At 53.4% G+C, this 13558-nt stretch overlaps 4 protein-coding genes across 4 annotated transcripts; all 4 read left to right on the top strand.

Annotated features, from left to right (window-relative positions):
* Positions 1-1509: 1509 nt before the first annotated feature.
* LOC34621669 lies at positions 1510-6409 on the top strand. The gene is made up of 12 exons (XM_026334334.1): positions 1510-1523; positions 1635-1697; positions 2002-2090; positions 2202-2269; positions 2470-2607; positions 2795-2940; positions 3154-3245; positions 3946-4032; positions 4257-4417; positions 4875-4987; positions 5558-5721; positions 5949-6409. Exons 1-12 carry the CDS (start codon positions 1510-1512, stop codon positions 6407-6409), a joined length of 1596 nt encoding a protein of 531 aa, XP_026190119.1.
* Positions 6410-7217: 808 nt separating this feature from the next.
* Positions 7218-7924, top strand: LOC113146568. The gene is made up of 3 exons (XM_026334332.1): positions 7218-7320; positions 7440-7588; positions 7751-7924. The coding sequence occupies exons 1-3, from the start codon at positions 7218-7220 to the stop codon at positions 7922-7924; spliced, it is 426 nt and encodes a 141-aa protein (XP_026190117.1).
* A 538-nt stretch (positions 7925-8462) lies between these two features.
* Positions 8463-11048, top strand: LOC34623675 (serine--tRNA ligase). The gene is made up of 7 exons (XM_026334331.1): positions 8463-8579; positions 8681-8742; positions 9459-9609; positions 9833-9910; positions 10256-10346; positions 10611-10744; positions 10956-11048. The coding sequence occupies exons 1-7, from the start codon at positions 8463-8465 to the stop codon at positions 11046-11048; spliced, it is 726 nt and encodes a 241-aa protein (XP_026190116.1).
* A 1044-nt stretch (positions 11049-12092) lies between these two features.
* Positions 12093-13207, top strand: LOC34623676. The gene is made up of 3 exons (XM_026334351.1): positions 12093-12289; positions 12766-12999; positions 13090-13207. Exons 1-3 carry the CDS (start codon positions 12093-12095, stop codon positions 13205-13207), a joined length of 549 nt encoding a protein of 182 aa, XP_026190136.1.
* Positions 13208-13558: the final 351 nt, after the last annotated feature.

Here is a 13558-nt window from a genome sequence, read left to right as displayed (position 1 = left end):
CTCCTTCTGCTGCTCCCGCGATCCGCGTAGAAACAAACCGCCGGGAAGCCTTCCGCACGCTTCAGGGCCGCCCAGGGTGAGGCAGACCACCAGCGTGGACAGTTTGCGTTTTCTGCACGTCTTCTTGGGATCCAGCTCCAGAAGTTACGGCGTTCTTGAATCATGAGATGCTGTCCGTACAGTCTAGAAGCGCCCTGCCAGAGGGCGGCCGACGCATGCGCGGCGCTGGCTGCTGAAGTTGCCACGGCTGCCGCTGCCGCCAATGCGGCAGCGGCAGCAGCAACAACGCATGAAGAAATAAACAAAAAACGGCACTTTATTAATGATCCAGGTGCCTAGGCAGCGGCGTCGTCTGTGTGGCCGTCGTCAGCAAGAACGGGAACACGTATTCGAGGGCACTCAGGTGAGCAGCACACAGACACCGCAGCGCAGCAGCAGCTGCTGCTGCCTCTGTCACAACAGCCGTCACCAGAGCCTTCACAAACGGATTTAATGCAGCAACTCCGACTAAGGCCAACAGACTGCCCTGCCCTCCACAGCGAGGTGCCAAGCACGACACTTGCCGTGCAGTAGTTTCCCCCAGCGCCAAGTTCGGCTGCTGCGCACGCTGCAGCCGAACAGGGCAGGAAGGCGCATAAGAAGCCCCTCTCATCCTTAGTTGCACCTGCACAATTACTGCGGCAAATTCAGAAAACACTGCAGAAACAGGGGAGCGCGAGAAGGGGGGGAGGGGGGGGTGCCTTGATGTGTGGATTGAGAAGAGGTCACTCGTGAAATATGCTACTCTACCCGGCGCTCTCTCCCAAAGCGTGTCTTCCCGTAGGAAAGGCCTATTCGTCTACTCCCAAGCGCTCCTGGCGCTCCCTGCTCTACGTTCTGCAGCAGAGGCTTCAGACAAACGACCAGCCAGACACCTGCCAAGATGGAAACAGGCAGTGGACAAGCAGACGCGTGCGAATGCCACCACGTACCGCTGTTTGTTGCTATTTCGCTTCCAGTATTCTTCTACTCTCGCGTTGTTCCTTTGTGTTCCTACTCTCCTGCGCACGCTTTTTCTGTGTGACGCCTCTTATCGAAAACCCCCGCGCCTTCTCTTTCCCCCTTAGCTTTTCTCATTTTTCCCCCTTATCTTTTCTCATTTTCCCCCCTGTCTTTTCTCATTTTTTCCCCTTATCTCTTCTCATTTTACCCTTGTCTTCCCTGTTTTTCCCGCCTTGTCTTTTCTCTTTTTTTCCCCTTGTCTTCCCTCTTGCATTCCCTCTCTCCCCTTGTCCTCCCTCCTTCCCGGAAGTCTCAGCATTGCACATTGTACATAAAGAAAACCGCTCTTCCAGCTGCGTGACTGTCTGTTCCCCATGAGTGTCGCTCACTCTGCGCAGCCCCTCTCCTCCTCTTCGATGAGGCATCGTATGCTGGCTCCTCCTCCCTGACTTCTTTCTCCTCTCGACAGCTCTTCAAGGGGCCCTCATTCTGTCCCTCAAGGTGTATATGTACATGACTCTATGAATAATGCCTCTATATATGTATGTTCATATGTACATGCATCTATGTCTACATATATATATACATATACATATATATATATATATATATATATATATATATATATATATATATATATGTCTTGTCTGCAGGGCAGGATTTGATCCTAGTGAGGCGGAGATCGCGTATCCGTGTTGCGACATCGCCCTCTGGTGGTTCGTGCTCTCCCTCTTTTGTTGTGCTGTTGCTTCTGCATTTGAAGGGCTTGCCACGGCGTTGGCACAGAGAGGGTCGTCTGTGCATCTGTTTGCGGCTGCAGCTGCATCGAGTGTTGTTTTTTCGCTCGCTTTTTTGCCGCTGCCTGGACGCCTGCTGCCGCGTCTTTGTTGCTGGCTTCTACGTCAGATTTCCTGCTGCTGCACACGCCTTGATGCAGTAGCAGCAGCAGCGTCCTTCACGTGTAAAATTCTCTAAATTAGCCAAGAGTGCTGCGTGCCACGACTTTTGCTGTTGTTGCAGGCACGAGTTAGAGCTTCCCGAAGGCGACACCACGCCGGAGCGGCGCGCTGAAGCGAAGGCCAAACTGCTGGAAAAGATCGAAAAGGATGGTATGCATAAACACTGTGCCTTGAGCCGCTCGCAAACACCCTGAAAAAGTGCCGCACAGGGCGTAGTTTATTTTGCAGTGTGCACTTATTGTCTTGCCGCGCCTCTCGCAGCGATGTCACCGTTATATCGGAAGGCTGTTGAGGCCTTTGGGTGGTCAGTCGATGAGGAGAAGATGAAGGTACGCTTCTGTGTGTGATGCTTGGAAGAGGGAGAAAAGAGAGGGAAGCAGGGAGAGAAAGGAGGGAGAAAAGAGAGGGAAGCAGGAAGAAGGGGGGGATTGAGGGGGTAAGGTCTACAGGATCAGCTTTCCTCAGAAGAAAGAGTTGCAAGAAAAAACACCCGGCTTTGGTCAATTGTTTTGTACCGCTTGTATGTCAGGCGATGGAAGCGCAGCACGAGAAGGAGCTGGAGGCTTTGGAATTGCGACTGGCAGATGCAAAGGAGAACTACGGCGACACTGAAGTCAAAGACGCCCTCCTAGCGAAGGCGCAGCTCTTGTGCAGGATCGGCGATATCGTAACATTCTGCACACGTGTTGCTGCGGTTTCTTTCGAGTGCTCTGAGTTTTCTCCCCCGCTTGCTTTCAGGGGTGCAGTCCTCCCTGCCCGTCCCTTTCCGCCCTTCCTCCCCTCCTGATGCAGTCGCGTCATGTCCGTGCTGCGCGTGCCTGTGGAGGCGTGTGGGGTGGGGGGTGTCTCTGCAGCCGCGTGCTGTCGAAGCCTATGGCGTGGCGTACAGCAAGACAGTGGGAATTGGATCGCGTCTAGACATCACGCTCACCTTGCTGCGCATCGGCTTCGTATTTAGGGATAGAGCCCTCGTCAGAAAGCACCTCATCGTAGCAAAGGAGTAGGCCAACAGCCCGTGCTGCCAAGGCTAAAGTGCTGCTGCAGTTGCTGTTGTTGCTGCTCGTCTAGTTGCGGCTGCAGCGGCTGTTGGCATGGGAGGCGGGCACCTTTAGACGGCGTCTTTTTGAGTGCCGAGGAAGGCCGCCGTGTTTCTTCTCTGGGGTTGCCCCCCTCCACCCTCTGCACGCGTTCGATTCGCTTTCCATGAATGCAGGGAGATGGAGAAGGGCGGCGACTGGGAAAGGCGAAACAAGCTGAAAGTATTCGAGGCAGTGGATCTTATGCTCTCAAGGAACTTCGCAGAAGGCGAGCCGCACTCTTCTGCAGATTCCCCACATCCTCGTTCCCTCCAGCCCCTCCACCCCCCGTCTTTGGCCCCCCTTCCCCCCCCCTCTTATGTCAATGATTGCCAATTAACCAGCCAACTACCCATCCTTCTCCCCAGGATGCCGCTCTTGCATGCATGCGCGTCTGTGTTCTGAGCCACTTAGCTGCCAAGGCGAGCAAAGGGCTCCGTAGTCCCTCCGTTGGGATTTTTGCATGCAACTGCCTTCCCGCGCTCAGCCTGACGCTCTCGCTGGATGTCTCTCCATCCGTCCGTGCAGGGTTTGTGAGCCGCCTTTCAATGTTTTCTGCGCTTCCTTGCATGCAGCCTCCAAGCTTTTCCTCGGCGTCTTGGCGACGTTCCCGCCCTGCGCACTGTTATCCTTCGAGCGTTTCATCTTCTACGCGGCGCTGCTTGCCCTCCTGTGTTGCGACAGGCAAACTTTGAAGGAGCAGGTGCCTAGAGAAACCCCTTGCTGCCGCATGCAAGCCCTTTGCCGCAGCCACCTCCCCCCCCTCCCGTGCCTTGTTCGATGGCACCGCTGCTGGCCATGCTGCCGCGGCAGGCCTCTTTATCTCAGCAAAGTCTGCAGCTGTTGCTGCGTCTGAGAACTTCCCGCTTTCTCTATACAGCACACGTGTGTGACAGCGCGTGCGCCTTGGCAGGTGGTGTCTGCCCCCCCCATCATGGAGGGAGCAGACGAAGACATGAAGGGCCTTCTCAACGCTTTCTACTACGCAAAATACAGGGAATTTATGACCTTCCTCGGTATGCGGCGAGGAGAGATCGTTGCAGGGTGCACCAGTTCCTCACAATCATGACGCACGTTGTTGTCTAAGCCAGCATTCCCCCCACGGAGCTATTGAGGCCTTTAATGGCCTCCTGGCGCGTGCCGCCGTTTCAAGGAAGGACCACCATCTTTGCGAAGAGCCTTTCACAATGGTGGAAAACTCGATGCCGACGGTTTGCATGCGTTGCCTGGGCTGCTGCAGTGCCGATAGCGAAGCGCGTAAAAAGCGACCTTTACTTGTCTCCCCATTACTTCTACTTCATCCGATCCATACGACTGAGGGCCTACCAGCAGTATCTCGAGCCATACAAGAGTGTCACCATTGCCAACATGGCTGCGGCTTTCGGAGTGTCTCCTGAGTTCGTGGAAGAGTCCGTCCGCACATACAATCAAAGGCCCTCCCATTTCTGCATGCGTCCAATTCAGGCTTTAGAGGGGCACCCGCCCTCTCCACATCTGCCCATCATAGCCGTACCCCTTATTACTCTCCCTCAAAAAACTAACCCTCCTTCAAATACACCCTCTCTGCTGCAGGCTTTTCCTGTTGTTCCCTATGCTGCACCCTATGCCACCACCCATCCACATTCACATGCACGTACATACACACATATACATACATACACATATACATACATACATATATACATATATACATACATGCAGCCGGAAGTCCGCCATAAAAGGCACTTTGCGTGGCGTTCTTACCAGAGCCTTTCGTTGAAAACTCTGCCGTACGTCTCCTGACGCTTTACAACCCAACTACGGCTTTCGGCTGTGCGTTGGTATGTGTATGTGTGTGCGTATCAATGCAGAGAAGTAGCTGGATTTATCGCTTCCGGAAAATTGGGATGCCGCATTGACAGAGTTAACGGCGTCGTGGAGGCCAACCGGCCAGACGCAAGGAGCAGGCTGTACCTTCAAACCATCAAGCAGGTGAGGGCGGTATTTCTGTGTCGGCTGGTGTCTTTCGACTTGTCTGTCTTCTCTCTTCTGTCTGTCTCTGTGTGTGTATATGTGTGTGCACATTTATGCGTGTATGCCTGCGTATGTGCATGCATGTGTATCAATTCGTCTGCCTTCCTGCATCATCTCGCTTCTCTTTTGTGCCAGTATAAGCTTATTTCTCTCTCTCTCTTCTTTTGCGTCCTGATCTGCATTTCAGTTTCTTCCCTGCTCGCTCCAACTGCAGTGTGTATTTTTCGCAAACCCTTTTTTGAGCCTCATCCAATCTGGCAACAACCCCTGCGTCCTTTCTCTCGCGCTTGCGGGTGCGAAAAAACGGCGTTTGCATGCAAATCGTATTGTCTGTATGTATATTCCTCACTCTCTCTCTCTCCCCACCCCTCCCTTCCTTCCATTCCCGTTTCATGAGGTGTCTGTCCCATTTGTGTTTTATCCTCACCTGCGGCCCCTCACGTGTTTTGAATCTGTGATTCCTCTCTTTCTCTTAAAGTGCACCGCAACGGTGAAAACATCACCTTGACTCTCGGGCCGATCCTGTAGACTGAGCCGCGTTGCGGCGGCGAGACATAGGGGTAGACGGAAAAACGAAAACAACGCGCGGAGGACAAGAAACTTCTCCCTTATCCGTGGCTGCTCTGCTGACGGCTGTTTGCCGCATTTTTCAGGGCGATGTCCTTCTCAATCGGATCCAGAAGTTGGCAAGGGTACTCGCGGTGTAGCGCGAAGAGCCCTGAAAGCCGCTTTTATCCTCTGCAGTTGAAAGCTTTGTTGCTGCGGGGGTGGGGAGCGTTGGGGGGTCTCTTGAAAGAGGCCCCCTCTCATCAGAGGCAGCAGGGTGGTCTCGGCCTGGTTTCCTGCTAGCGCTCCATATCTCTTTTAGGGGTGGCCTGAGGCTCCAGAGAAGGCCTCCAGAGCACGCTGCTGCGCAGAGAAAGAGGCGCAAACGTGCGCGCAGAGAGGAGGCCATGCACACATTTCGATGCAGATTCGCCATTCAAGTGTGATGGGAAGAAGGCGAGCAGCTTACACCAGAGTCTCACTGTAGGCGCAAAACTCAACTTAAAGAGGGGTGGCGTAAGAGCGTCTAGGCTACGATCTAGATTTGGGGGGTTTGTCCAATCGCTGGCTGCTGCCTATACACCCAAAGTTGTTCTTTCAGATAGCACCTATATACATGTAGTGCGTAACGAGGAAGCTGTAACTCCACATTTTGAAGCTCATGCAAGCAAGCCTGCAGCTGCTGCACCGTTAAAAGGGCTTTCTTGCATCCCTCGAACAATCGTCGAGCCGATGATACTTGCACACGCAGATGGGGCTTGTGGGAGGGGGGAACATAGCGGGAAAACCCTAATTGATGCCTCCCAGCTTATTTTATTGTTTTGTTCATTTTAAATACCGAGAACTTAAAGGGATAAGCACCGGTGGGGCCCGTTCAGAGCAAGACACCCCCACCTCCGGGGGTCAGCAGACCTCGTGTAGTGGCCCCCAAGGGGGGCAGCGAGCCAGACCGTATCGCTGCATTTCGCAGCATGACTGGACGATCCTAATATCTATTTCGGTATTATTGATTACCTTCCTAGAAGGTTGCGGCGTGACTTCTCGCACATCTCTGATTCAGGGCTTTGCCTCTGCGAGGATTCACAGCAAGCTGGCTCAAACGCGCCGCGCCTTCGTTTGGAAGGAAGCCTTCTGTTTGGCCTGCATGCTGGAGGGCCCCGTGAGGGCTTCCCAAAAGGAGGGGCCCCCTCCGAGGGCCTCTTTCAACGGGCGCACTCTTGCGCGTTCATCTCGCCTCTGTGTACTGGTGCTGCTGCTTAGCAGCCTCGGTGCAGTTTCTGCAGGATGCAGGGGCAGCCAGACCTCCCGGAGGACGCCGGTCTGCGCGCATTCTTCCGTTTCGCGAGTCGTGGAAGGCAGCAGAATGCTGCCTTCCACCACGGATAAGCTGCCCCTTCCAGCGAGACACATCCCAGGGTTCTTGCACGCGCATGGCTGTCTGCCCGAAGAGCTCCAGCGCCTTGAGCCGCGAGTGTTCTCGCCTCTGTTTTCTGCCTCCCAGAAGCACCGGCTCCATTCTGCATTGGATGCGCACTCGCTGCAAGACGGGGTATCCCTTGATGACCTGTCCGATGGTTCCTCAGGAAATTGCAGCACGCCTAGAGGGGGGCCCCCAGGAGCCCCCGACAGCTTTCTGCAGCCAATGGATGTTAGCCGTCTTGTCGAGAATATGGATGCAATGAGCTGTCTCCTCAAGCGACGGGGGGCTGCCAAGGAGGTGCAAGATGCCTTAGAAGCCATACCAGGTAAGTGCGCACCTATTCGGAGGCCGCTCCCTACCCCAGTCCTTTCCTCGTCTCTCCTCCAACAAGTCCTCCCTATAACTTCGTCGCTCAGACACTCGGGGCATCTATTTTGTTTGCAGAGCTGCTGAGGCGTCTTCGCGGGGTGTCAAGTGAGATGAACGCTCTCATGCGAAGGCGGAGGGAAGCAGCAAGGGCACCCCCGCACGAGCAGCAGCAGCAGCAGCCCGAGCCTACTCAGCCCTCTTCCGCAGCTTCCTCGAAAGCCGAGGTAAGGAGAAGCAGGAAAAGGAGAAGCTGAGCCGCTAGGTGTCCAGCTACAAGCGGCTTGTATCCGCATAGGACCTCTATTCCAAATACTACGGTCGACCAGACGCGTTGGGCAGTGCATGCAATGTGTGACGAGACACCTGGCGGTGTGCTGTCTGCTTAGGAGGAATCTCTTGACGCGCGCTGCAGGGAGGTAGCAGCACAGAGAAGGGAGCTGCAGGAGCAGCTTCAGCAGCGTTTACTTCTTCTCCCCAATGGCCTGGATGCCAGAGTATTATACCCCACCTTTTTCCTCCTCCTTTGTACCCTCCCTCTCCTTCTTTCTCTCCCTTATTAAGCCCATGATATGCTGCCCTGTATCGTTCACGACCGCTGCTGCCACTGCTGCAAGAATCGCGGAAACGTGCTGCTCTCTCGCTCTCCCCCCCATTGCTGCTGCCGCTTCTGCTTGGGTGTATGTACAGGTTGAACCCGGCTGTGGCGCGACCTGTAACAAGGAGCTGCGGTGTTACATCCCCCCAGGCGGCCTGCTGCAGCGCACGCCTGAGGGTCACCTCGAGCTCCTGGCTTCTCTAGAGGCCTTGGAAAACTTTGAGGATGCAGCGAAAGTGGGGGGCCGTAGGTGCTGTGTCTTGAAGGGTGCAGCAGCGCAATTACACGCAGCACTCGCAAACTTTTTCCAAGACACGGCGATCAGGAACGGATTTGAATTGTTATTGCCGCCGCTGCTGCTCAGGTGAGCTGCAGCTGTTTTGCTGCTGCTCAGATCTGCTGACGCTATTTTGTTGCTACTGCTGTATTGCTGCTGCTGAGACTTGCATGCTTTGTGCGACTGCTGCAACTAGCGCTGCTGCGGGCCGCATGCCCAATACCCTATGCCGCCTTGTTGTGCGTGCGGTTCGACTTGCGGTCCAAGGCGTTCTGCTCTTGAAGGGACAGGGCAGCTGCCGCACCTCGAGGCAGAGGCCTTCCGGTTGGATCAGAGGCACTTGGTGAGCTTGCTTCTGCTTTCTTTCTCCCCTTGGGAACCTTCGCTCCGCAGCGGTTGTGCTGGGGGCAAGCGCAGCTCTCGATGCTTTGGAAATGCATGCAGGCAGCAGGAGAGACCATGTACCTCTCGCCAACGGCAGAAGTGCCCCTCATTGGGCTCTACAGGTGCGCGAAATACCAACGCCTGCACATCAATGCTCTGACTTTACACGATGAAGCCTGCACAGCAGTACGCAGAAGGCCAAGAACAGAACGCTCCCATCGGGTGCCATGAGGCAGCTGCCTAGTCCTTTGCTGGAAGTCGAGGTCTGCCGACGCACAGGTGTCTCTGCATGCGTGAACGAGAGCCGTGAGGCCCCACCGCGAGAGCTCGTCGGCATGCATGCATGCATGCCTGCACGCGGACTCCATTGCTTGTTTGGCGTGTGTACTTTGTGGGTGACGGCCAGTTGCCTCATGTTACCTCTGTTCATGGGGCCGCCCCCACTTTGCCTGGAGAAAGGATATCCTTTTTCTGCCTGGTCTCCTAGTCTTGGCGGCCTTGCGTCTGTATTGGACTTGCTCGTGCTGCAGCAACTGCACGCTCCGCAGACACCAGCTGCCCCTCAAGCTGGCCGCAACCACCCCCTGCTTTCGGTAGGCTTCTGGTGTGCGCGGGCTGCTGCTCTTGCTGCTGGTGGACCAGCCATTCAAGGACCACCCTTTTCAGCAGTGTCAAGGACCTCCCCTCCCCTGCAGCCGCTGTTTCTGCTGCAACTGGCGCTCTCTGTCGTTTGCTAGGGGCACAAAGTGCCTCCAGACTGTTGTACAACGTGCTTTTTATCTCCCCGTTGATCCAGCTGCTGCCCTTATCGCTGCTGTCGCTGCTGCTGCTGCTGCAGCAACGAAGACGGGAACTATGGGTCCGAACATCGCGGCTTGTATCGGCAGCGCACATTCTACAAGACAGAGCTTGCAGCTGTCTGTACGCCTGAGGACTCCGAAACGCTACACTGGGCCTTCCTGCAGCACGTGGAACAAATGCTGCAGTGCGTCAACTTGTTGCTGTTCTTGCATCTTCTTTCCTCCTTGCTGCAGCTCGATGGCCTTCTGCTCTCAAGGGGCCTTCGCCTGAATTGTACAAGAGGGCGTTTCTGGTCTCTGGGCTTTAGAGTCTACATGCTTGTGTATATCCGTACCATGATTCTCCACTTATCTCGGTTGCTTTCTTTTGTTGAGAGCACTGTCATTCCTGCTGCTATATTGGTTCAGGGAGCTGGAGTTGCCTTACCGAGTCGTGCAGCTGTGCGACGGCGAAATGGGGAATGCTGCAGCACTCTGCTTCGATGTAGAGGTAGGAATGCGCTGTTAAGCGGGTGCAGTTGCTGAGCAAACGGGTGCATGCTCAACCCCATCCTGCAATGCTGTTTTGGCTGCCTTCCTGTCTAGAAGGCAATGTGACTTGAGCACGCGGATTATTGCTATGGCACGCAATGCTTTTACTCGCATGTAATAGATGAATACCTGGTCATTTGCTGGGGGGTCATTGTGCCTGTCATTGGGTTTTTCCCTCCCCTCTTTTAGATGCATTTGGCGTATTCAAGTAGGTCACGGGGATGCATCTTTGCTACTTCGACCCTCCTCATTATCGGGCTGCTGGGTTGCACCGACATCCGATTTTACACATCTCTGTCTATAGGTCTGGATGCCCGCTCTTGGAAGGTTCCTTGAGGTCTCTTCCATTTCTAACTGCCGAGACTACCAGGTGATTTGCACGGCCACTGCACCAGGTGCTGAAACTTTTATTGCAACTGTGGCTCTCAACGCTTTCGTTGTTCCTGCTCGCGCCTATACTGCTCCTGTTCGTTCAGGTGGAGCTGTTGAGCGTTTGATTCTGCTATCCTGCTGCAGAAGTTTTGCATCGCCTCAAATAAGCGAGGTGTTATCTCGAAACTTAGGATAAGGTACACTGCATTCGCATGCACGCACTGCTCTCTTCTTTTTTATGCAGGCCCGCCGCCTGAATATCCGCTTCAAGGACGCGCGAGTGTCAGCCACGAAGCAACAGCAACAGGGGCAGCACGACGGGGTGCGGCAACAGAAGCAGCGGCCTCAGTACTGCCACACGCTGAACGCTTCTGCCCTTGCTGTTGGGAGAACCCTTGCAGCCCTTGTGGAAAATCACAAAGTGCGTCCGCAATCCTATACCCAATAAAGTTTCTACCCTGCATTCCAGCTTTAAAGGCTCAGGAAGTCACCATGGGGGCATGAAGTCCTCCCAAGGCTGGATGCCTGCCCGAATCACCCTCCAGTTTCCTGTTTCCACTTCTGGGCTCTACTTGTGCATTGCTGTAGTGTTTGGTTTTTGCCTAGCCTATGTCGCCATATTGTTTTTGCAGCGCTTAATGCCTAACGGCGAGCTGGCCATCAGACTGCCCCCTCCCCTTCGGCCGTATTTTAAGGGCGCAACTTTCGTCACAAAAGACGACTGAGGTTTGGGGGGCTAGAACCTACGGTGTATGGCGTAGTACCGAATTTAGTCGGTCTGCCGTAGAAAAATACGGGGGTATGGGAATGACTTGAAGGTTTGGGGAGTACACTGCTTTGCCAGGGTTGTCATCAAGTTCAGGAGTTATGTCTCTAGGTGACTGTGTAGAAGCGCATCATGGCGGGATCCGCAAGCAAAATTCAGCGTCATTTTATATATGGTTGTATATATTGCTTTGAAGGATAAGCCATGTATGCAAGGGTACAAATGCAGTGTGGCTTGTACAAGCTCCGCACTGGTGGACCAGTGATAGATTTTTTCATCGACTTAAGTAGGGTATCAATGAATATTTGACTACAGAGACTCTCAAGGACTCATATAATATACCAGTAGCTGCTAGCTTATGCAGTGCTTAGACACTTAGAGGAAAAGAGTTGCACTTACCTCTGTGGCAACTTTTTGCACACTGGAACACCCCACCCCCTCTACAAGAAACGGCTGCATGAGATCCTCTTCACCCCCTTCGAAAGGTATACGCTATAAAATACTGGCATAGTTTCGTTTATTTCCTACTCCGTTTTGGGCGCAGCTTGCCAATTTCTCCCTGTTTTCTTGCCTCATGATGAGGGCACCCGTTGGGCGCCAGTAGCCCCACGCCAGCGAGCGACTCCAGGCTTTTCCTGGGATTAAATTCGTACACATAATTTACTTGTTAATTAATTATCTTTTAAAGAAGCAAACAGATGCTATCAGACACATAGGAGGGGTGTCTGGCTGTGTGGTTAGGTCCGGAGTTTTTGTACACCTCTGCCTGCGCGTATGCGGGTGGTTCATCTCGTCCAGCTACGCCCTTGTATAGAGTGTGTTTCCCCTTTCCCCAACTATATGGCACATATCCTCCAGACGTTTTGGATATGTGGCCCTACCTTAATTTGTCCCTGCACTAGATCAACCACAGGAGCACCGCCTGAGCCGCGGTCTAGCTGCTGCCGGTGTATGCAAGCTTCATCAGTGCCTTGGTTCCCCCTCATCTGCACTTTTCGTAACTATGGAAGATAAGCCATTAGGATTCCTTTGCAATGACGTAGACACCCTTGAGGGTGTCCTCTTGAAGGTGCAGCTTAGGCAGCTCACTAAGGAAGCCCATGAGTTTCCACAGTTGCTATCACATGCGCACATACCCGATGATATGTGGAAAGAAGAGACACTGACTGTGCAATGGCAGCAAAAGGTATTTAGTCAAAAGTACGTGGGCAGACGGGGGACCACCTCTGCAAATTGCTTAGTAACATCACGAGATTTAGCAGCATGGATACAAATAGCTGTGCCGAAATATCTAGAGCGAAGGAAAGAGACGGATAGCTGCGCACGTTAAGTCCAAAGAAAAGACCAATAAGAGAACGAGAGATGCTCGTCCTCTGCAGGCACGTAGGAACAGGGTATATGCGAGTGATGTAGAAAAACCCCAAAACAACCCTTCTGTGTATCTTTCCCCAAAGGCATTGTTTGCTTCTTAGACGCCGAGAAAATGGCAACTGTTTGTTAGAAAATGCCCCCGAAACTTCTGGTTGCATTCCTTACTCTCATTTCAGAGGAGCTAGAGAGCTATAAGGCTTATTGCTGGTAATTGTTTACGACACCCAGCTACGCAACGTACGGTTTCTGCACACATATATATGTATACATACCACTGTTGCTGTTATTGCCATTGGTATTATCAGGGAACGCGGGATGTACATGCAGCCAATGGGAGTGCATGTGCAACAGTCTTGTCCTCGCATTGCTGGGTATCACCAGGAGTTGCTCGCTGCAGCACAAAGGAACACTGAGGTGCCTTGGTCAACCGCGGAAGAGGAGGTGAAGAGGTGTATCTACACCTACACCGACGGAGACATAAGAGAAACACTTCCCTTTCTCTTCCTCCGGATGCAGCGGACTGGTGGCGGAAACCTTGCGTAAGCAATTACGTCCGAGAGCGTAGACGGTAGAGAGTCGGTCCAACAGAGTACTGTTTCTGGCTTCCGTATAGGTACTGTTTGCTGCAGGCTCCCCGTATGTCTGCACATGGCCCTTTTAGAGACTTTGTTTCCTCTGGAGCCGCCTGCTGATGCCCAACAGAAGCAATCCTTTTTCATTATGGCACAGCTAGAGGGAATGGGGTAAGGGGCTCCCGTATCATGCTTCTCTCACATCCCCCCTCTCTGCTTGTCTGCAGCGTCATTTGTGGCGTTTTAATCTCGTCTGCCTGTACAGCTGTGCATCTGGCTGCTCGAGCCTCCTCTTTTAATGTATTCTTCCCCTATAATCCGCCTCTACTACATGAAGCTCGTAGTCCTGTACGATCTTTGAGGGTCATTCACTTTCCACGAGACATTTCCTCGTAACTGTCTTTTCACCTGAGATTCTTTTAGTTCTCTTGATTTTCTCTAAAAACCCTATGTAATTACTATATCTGCTGTCACCCTATTTGGCCAGGAACATCGAAAACGAAGATGTGCTATTGTGCCGCTGCTG

This window comes from Cyclospora cayetanensis, unplaced genomic scaffold (genome assembly GCF_002999335.1).
Source record: "Cyclospora cayetanensis isolate NF1_C8 unplaced genomic scaffold, CcayRef3 CcayRef3_contig_4, whole genome shotgun sequence".
Classification (NCBI taxonomy): Eukaryota; Apicomplexa; class Conoidasida; order Eucoccidiorida; family Eimeriidae; genus Cyclospora; species Cyclospora cayetanensis.
Note: the sequence above shows the minus strand (reverse complement) of the source record. Positions and strands in the feature narration are given on the sequence as shown.

What these genes read in the sequence shown, in the direction of transcription:
- LOC34623675 (XM_026334331.1), top strand. Translation starts at nt 8,463, where the DNA reads ATGCCGCCTTGTTGTGCGTGCGGTTCGACTTGCGGTCCAAGGCGTTCT. An exon ending in GGTTGGATCAGAGGCACTTG is followed by an intron (nt 8,580 to 8,680) that starts GTGAGCTTGCTT and finishes AAATGCATGCAG; the next exon opens with GCAGCAGGAGAGACCATGTA. An exon ending in CCCTTGTGGAAAATCACAAA is followed by an intron (nt 10,745 to 10,955) that starts GTGCGTCCGCAA and finishes TTGTTTTTGCAG; the next exon opens with CGCTTAATGCCTAACGGCGA.
- LOC113146568 (XM_026334332.1), top strand. Translation starts at nt 7,218, where the DNA reads ATGGATGTTAGCCGTCTTGTCGAGAATATGGATGCAATGAGCTGTCTC. An exon ending in TGCCTTAGAAGCCATACCAG is followed by an intron (nt 7,321 to 7,439) that starts GTAAGTGCGCAC and finishes TTTTGTTTGCAG; the next exon opens with AGCTGCTGAGGCGTCTTCGC. An exon ending in CAGCTTCCTCGAAAGCCGAG is followed by an intron (nt 7,589 to 7,750) that starts GTAAGGAGAAGC and finishes CTGTCTGCTTAG; the next exon opens with GAGGAATCTCTTGACGCGCG.
- LOC34621669 (XM_026334334.1), top strand. An exon ending in TCGATGAGGAGAAGATGAAG is followed by an intron (nt 2,270 to 2,469) that starts GTACGCTTCTGT and finishes CTTGTATGTCAG; the next exon opens with GCGATGGAAGCGCAGCACGA. An exon ending in TCGGAGTGTCTCCTGAGTTC is followed by an intron (nt 4,418 to 4,874) that starts GTGGAAGAGTCC and finishes GCAGAGAAGTAG; the next exon opens with CTGGATTTATCGCTTCCGGA.
- LOC34623676 (XM_026334351.1), top strand. Translation starts at nt 12,093, where the DNA reads ATGGAAGATAAGCCATTAGGATTCCTTTGCAATGACGTAGACACCCTT. An exon ending in CAAAAGGTATTTAGTCAAAA is followed by an intron (nt 12,290 to 12,765) that starts GTACGTGGGCAG and finishes TGGTATTATCAG; the next exon opens with GGAACGCGGGATGTACATGC. An exon ending in ACTGGTGGCGGAAACCTTGC is followed by an intron (nt 13,000 to 13,089) that starts GTAAGCAATTAC and finishes TGTTTGCTGCAG; the next exon opens with GCTCCCCGTATGTCTGCACA.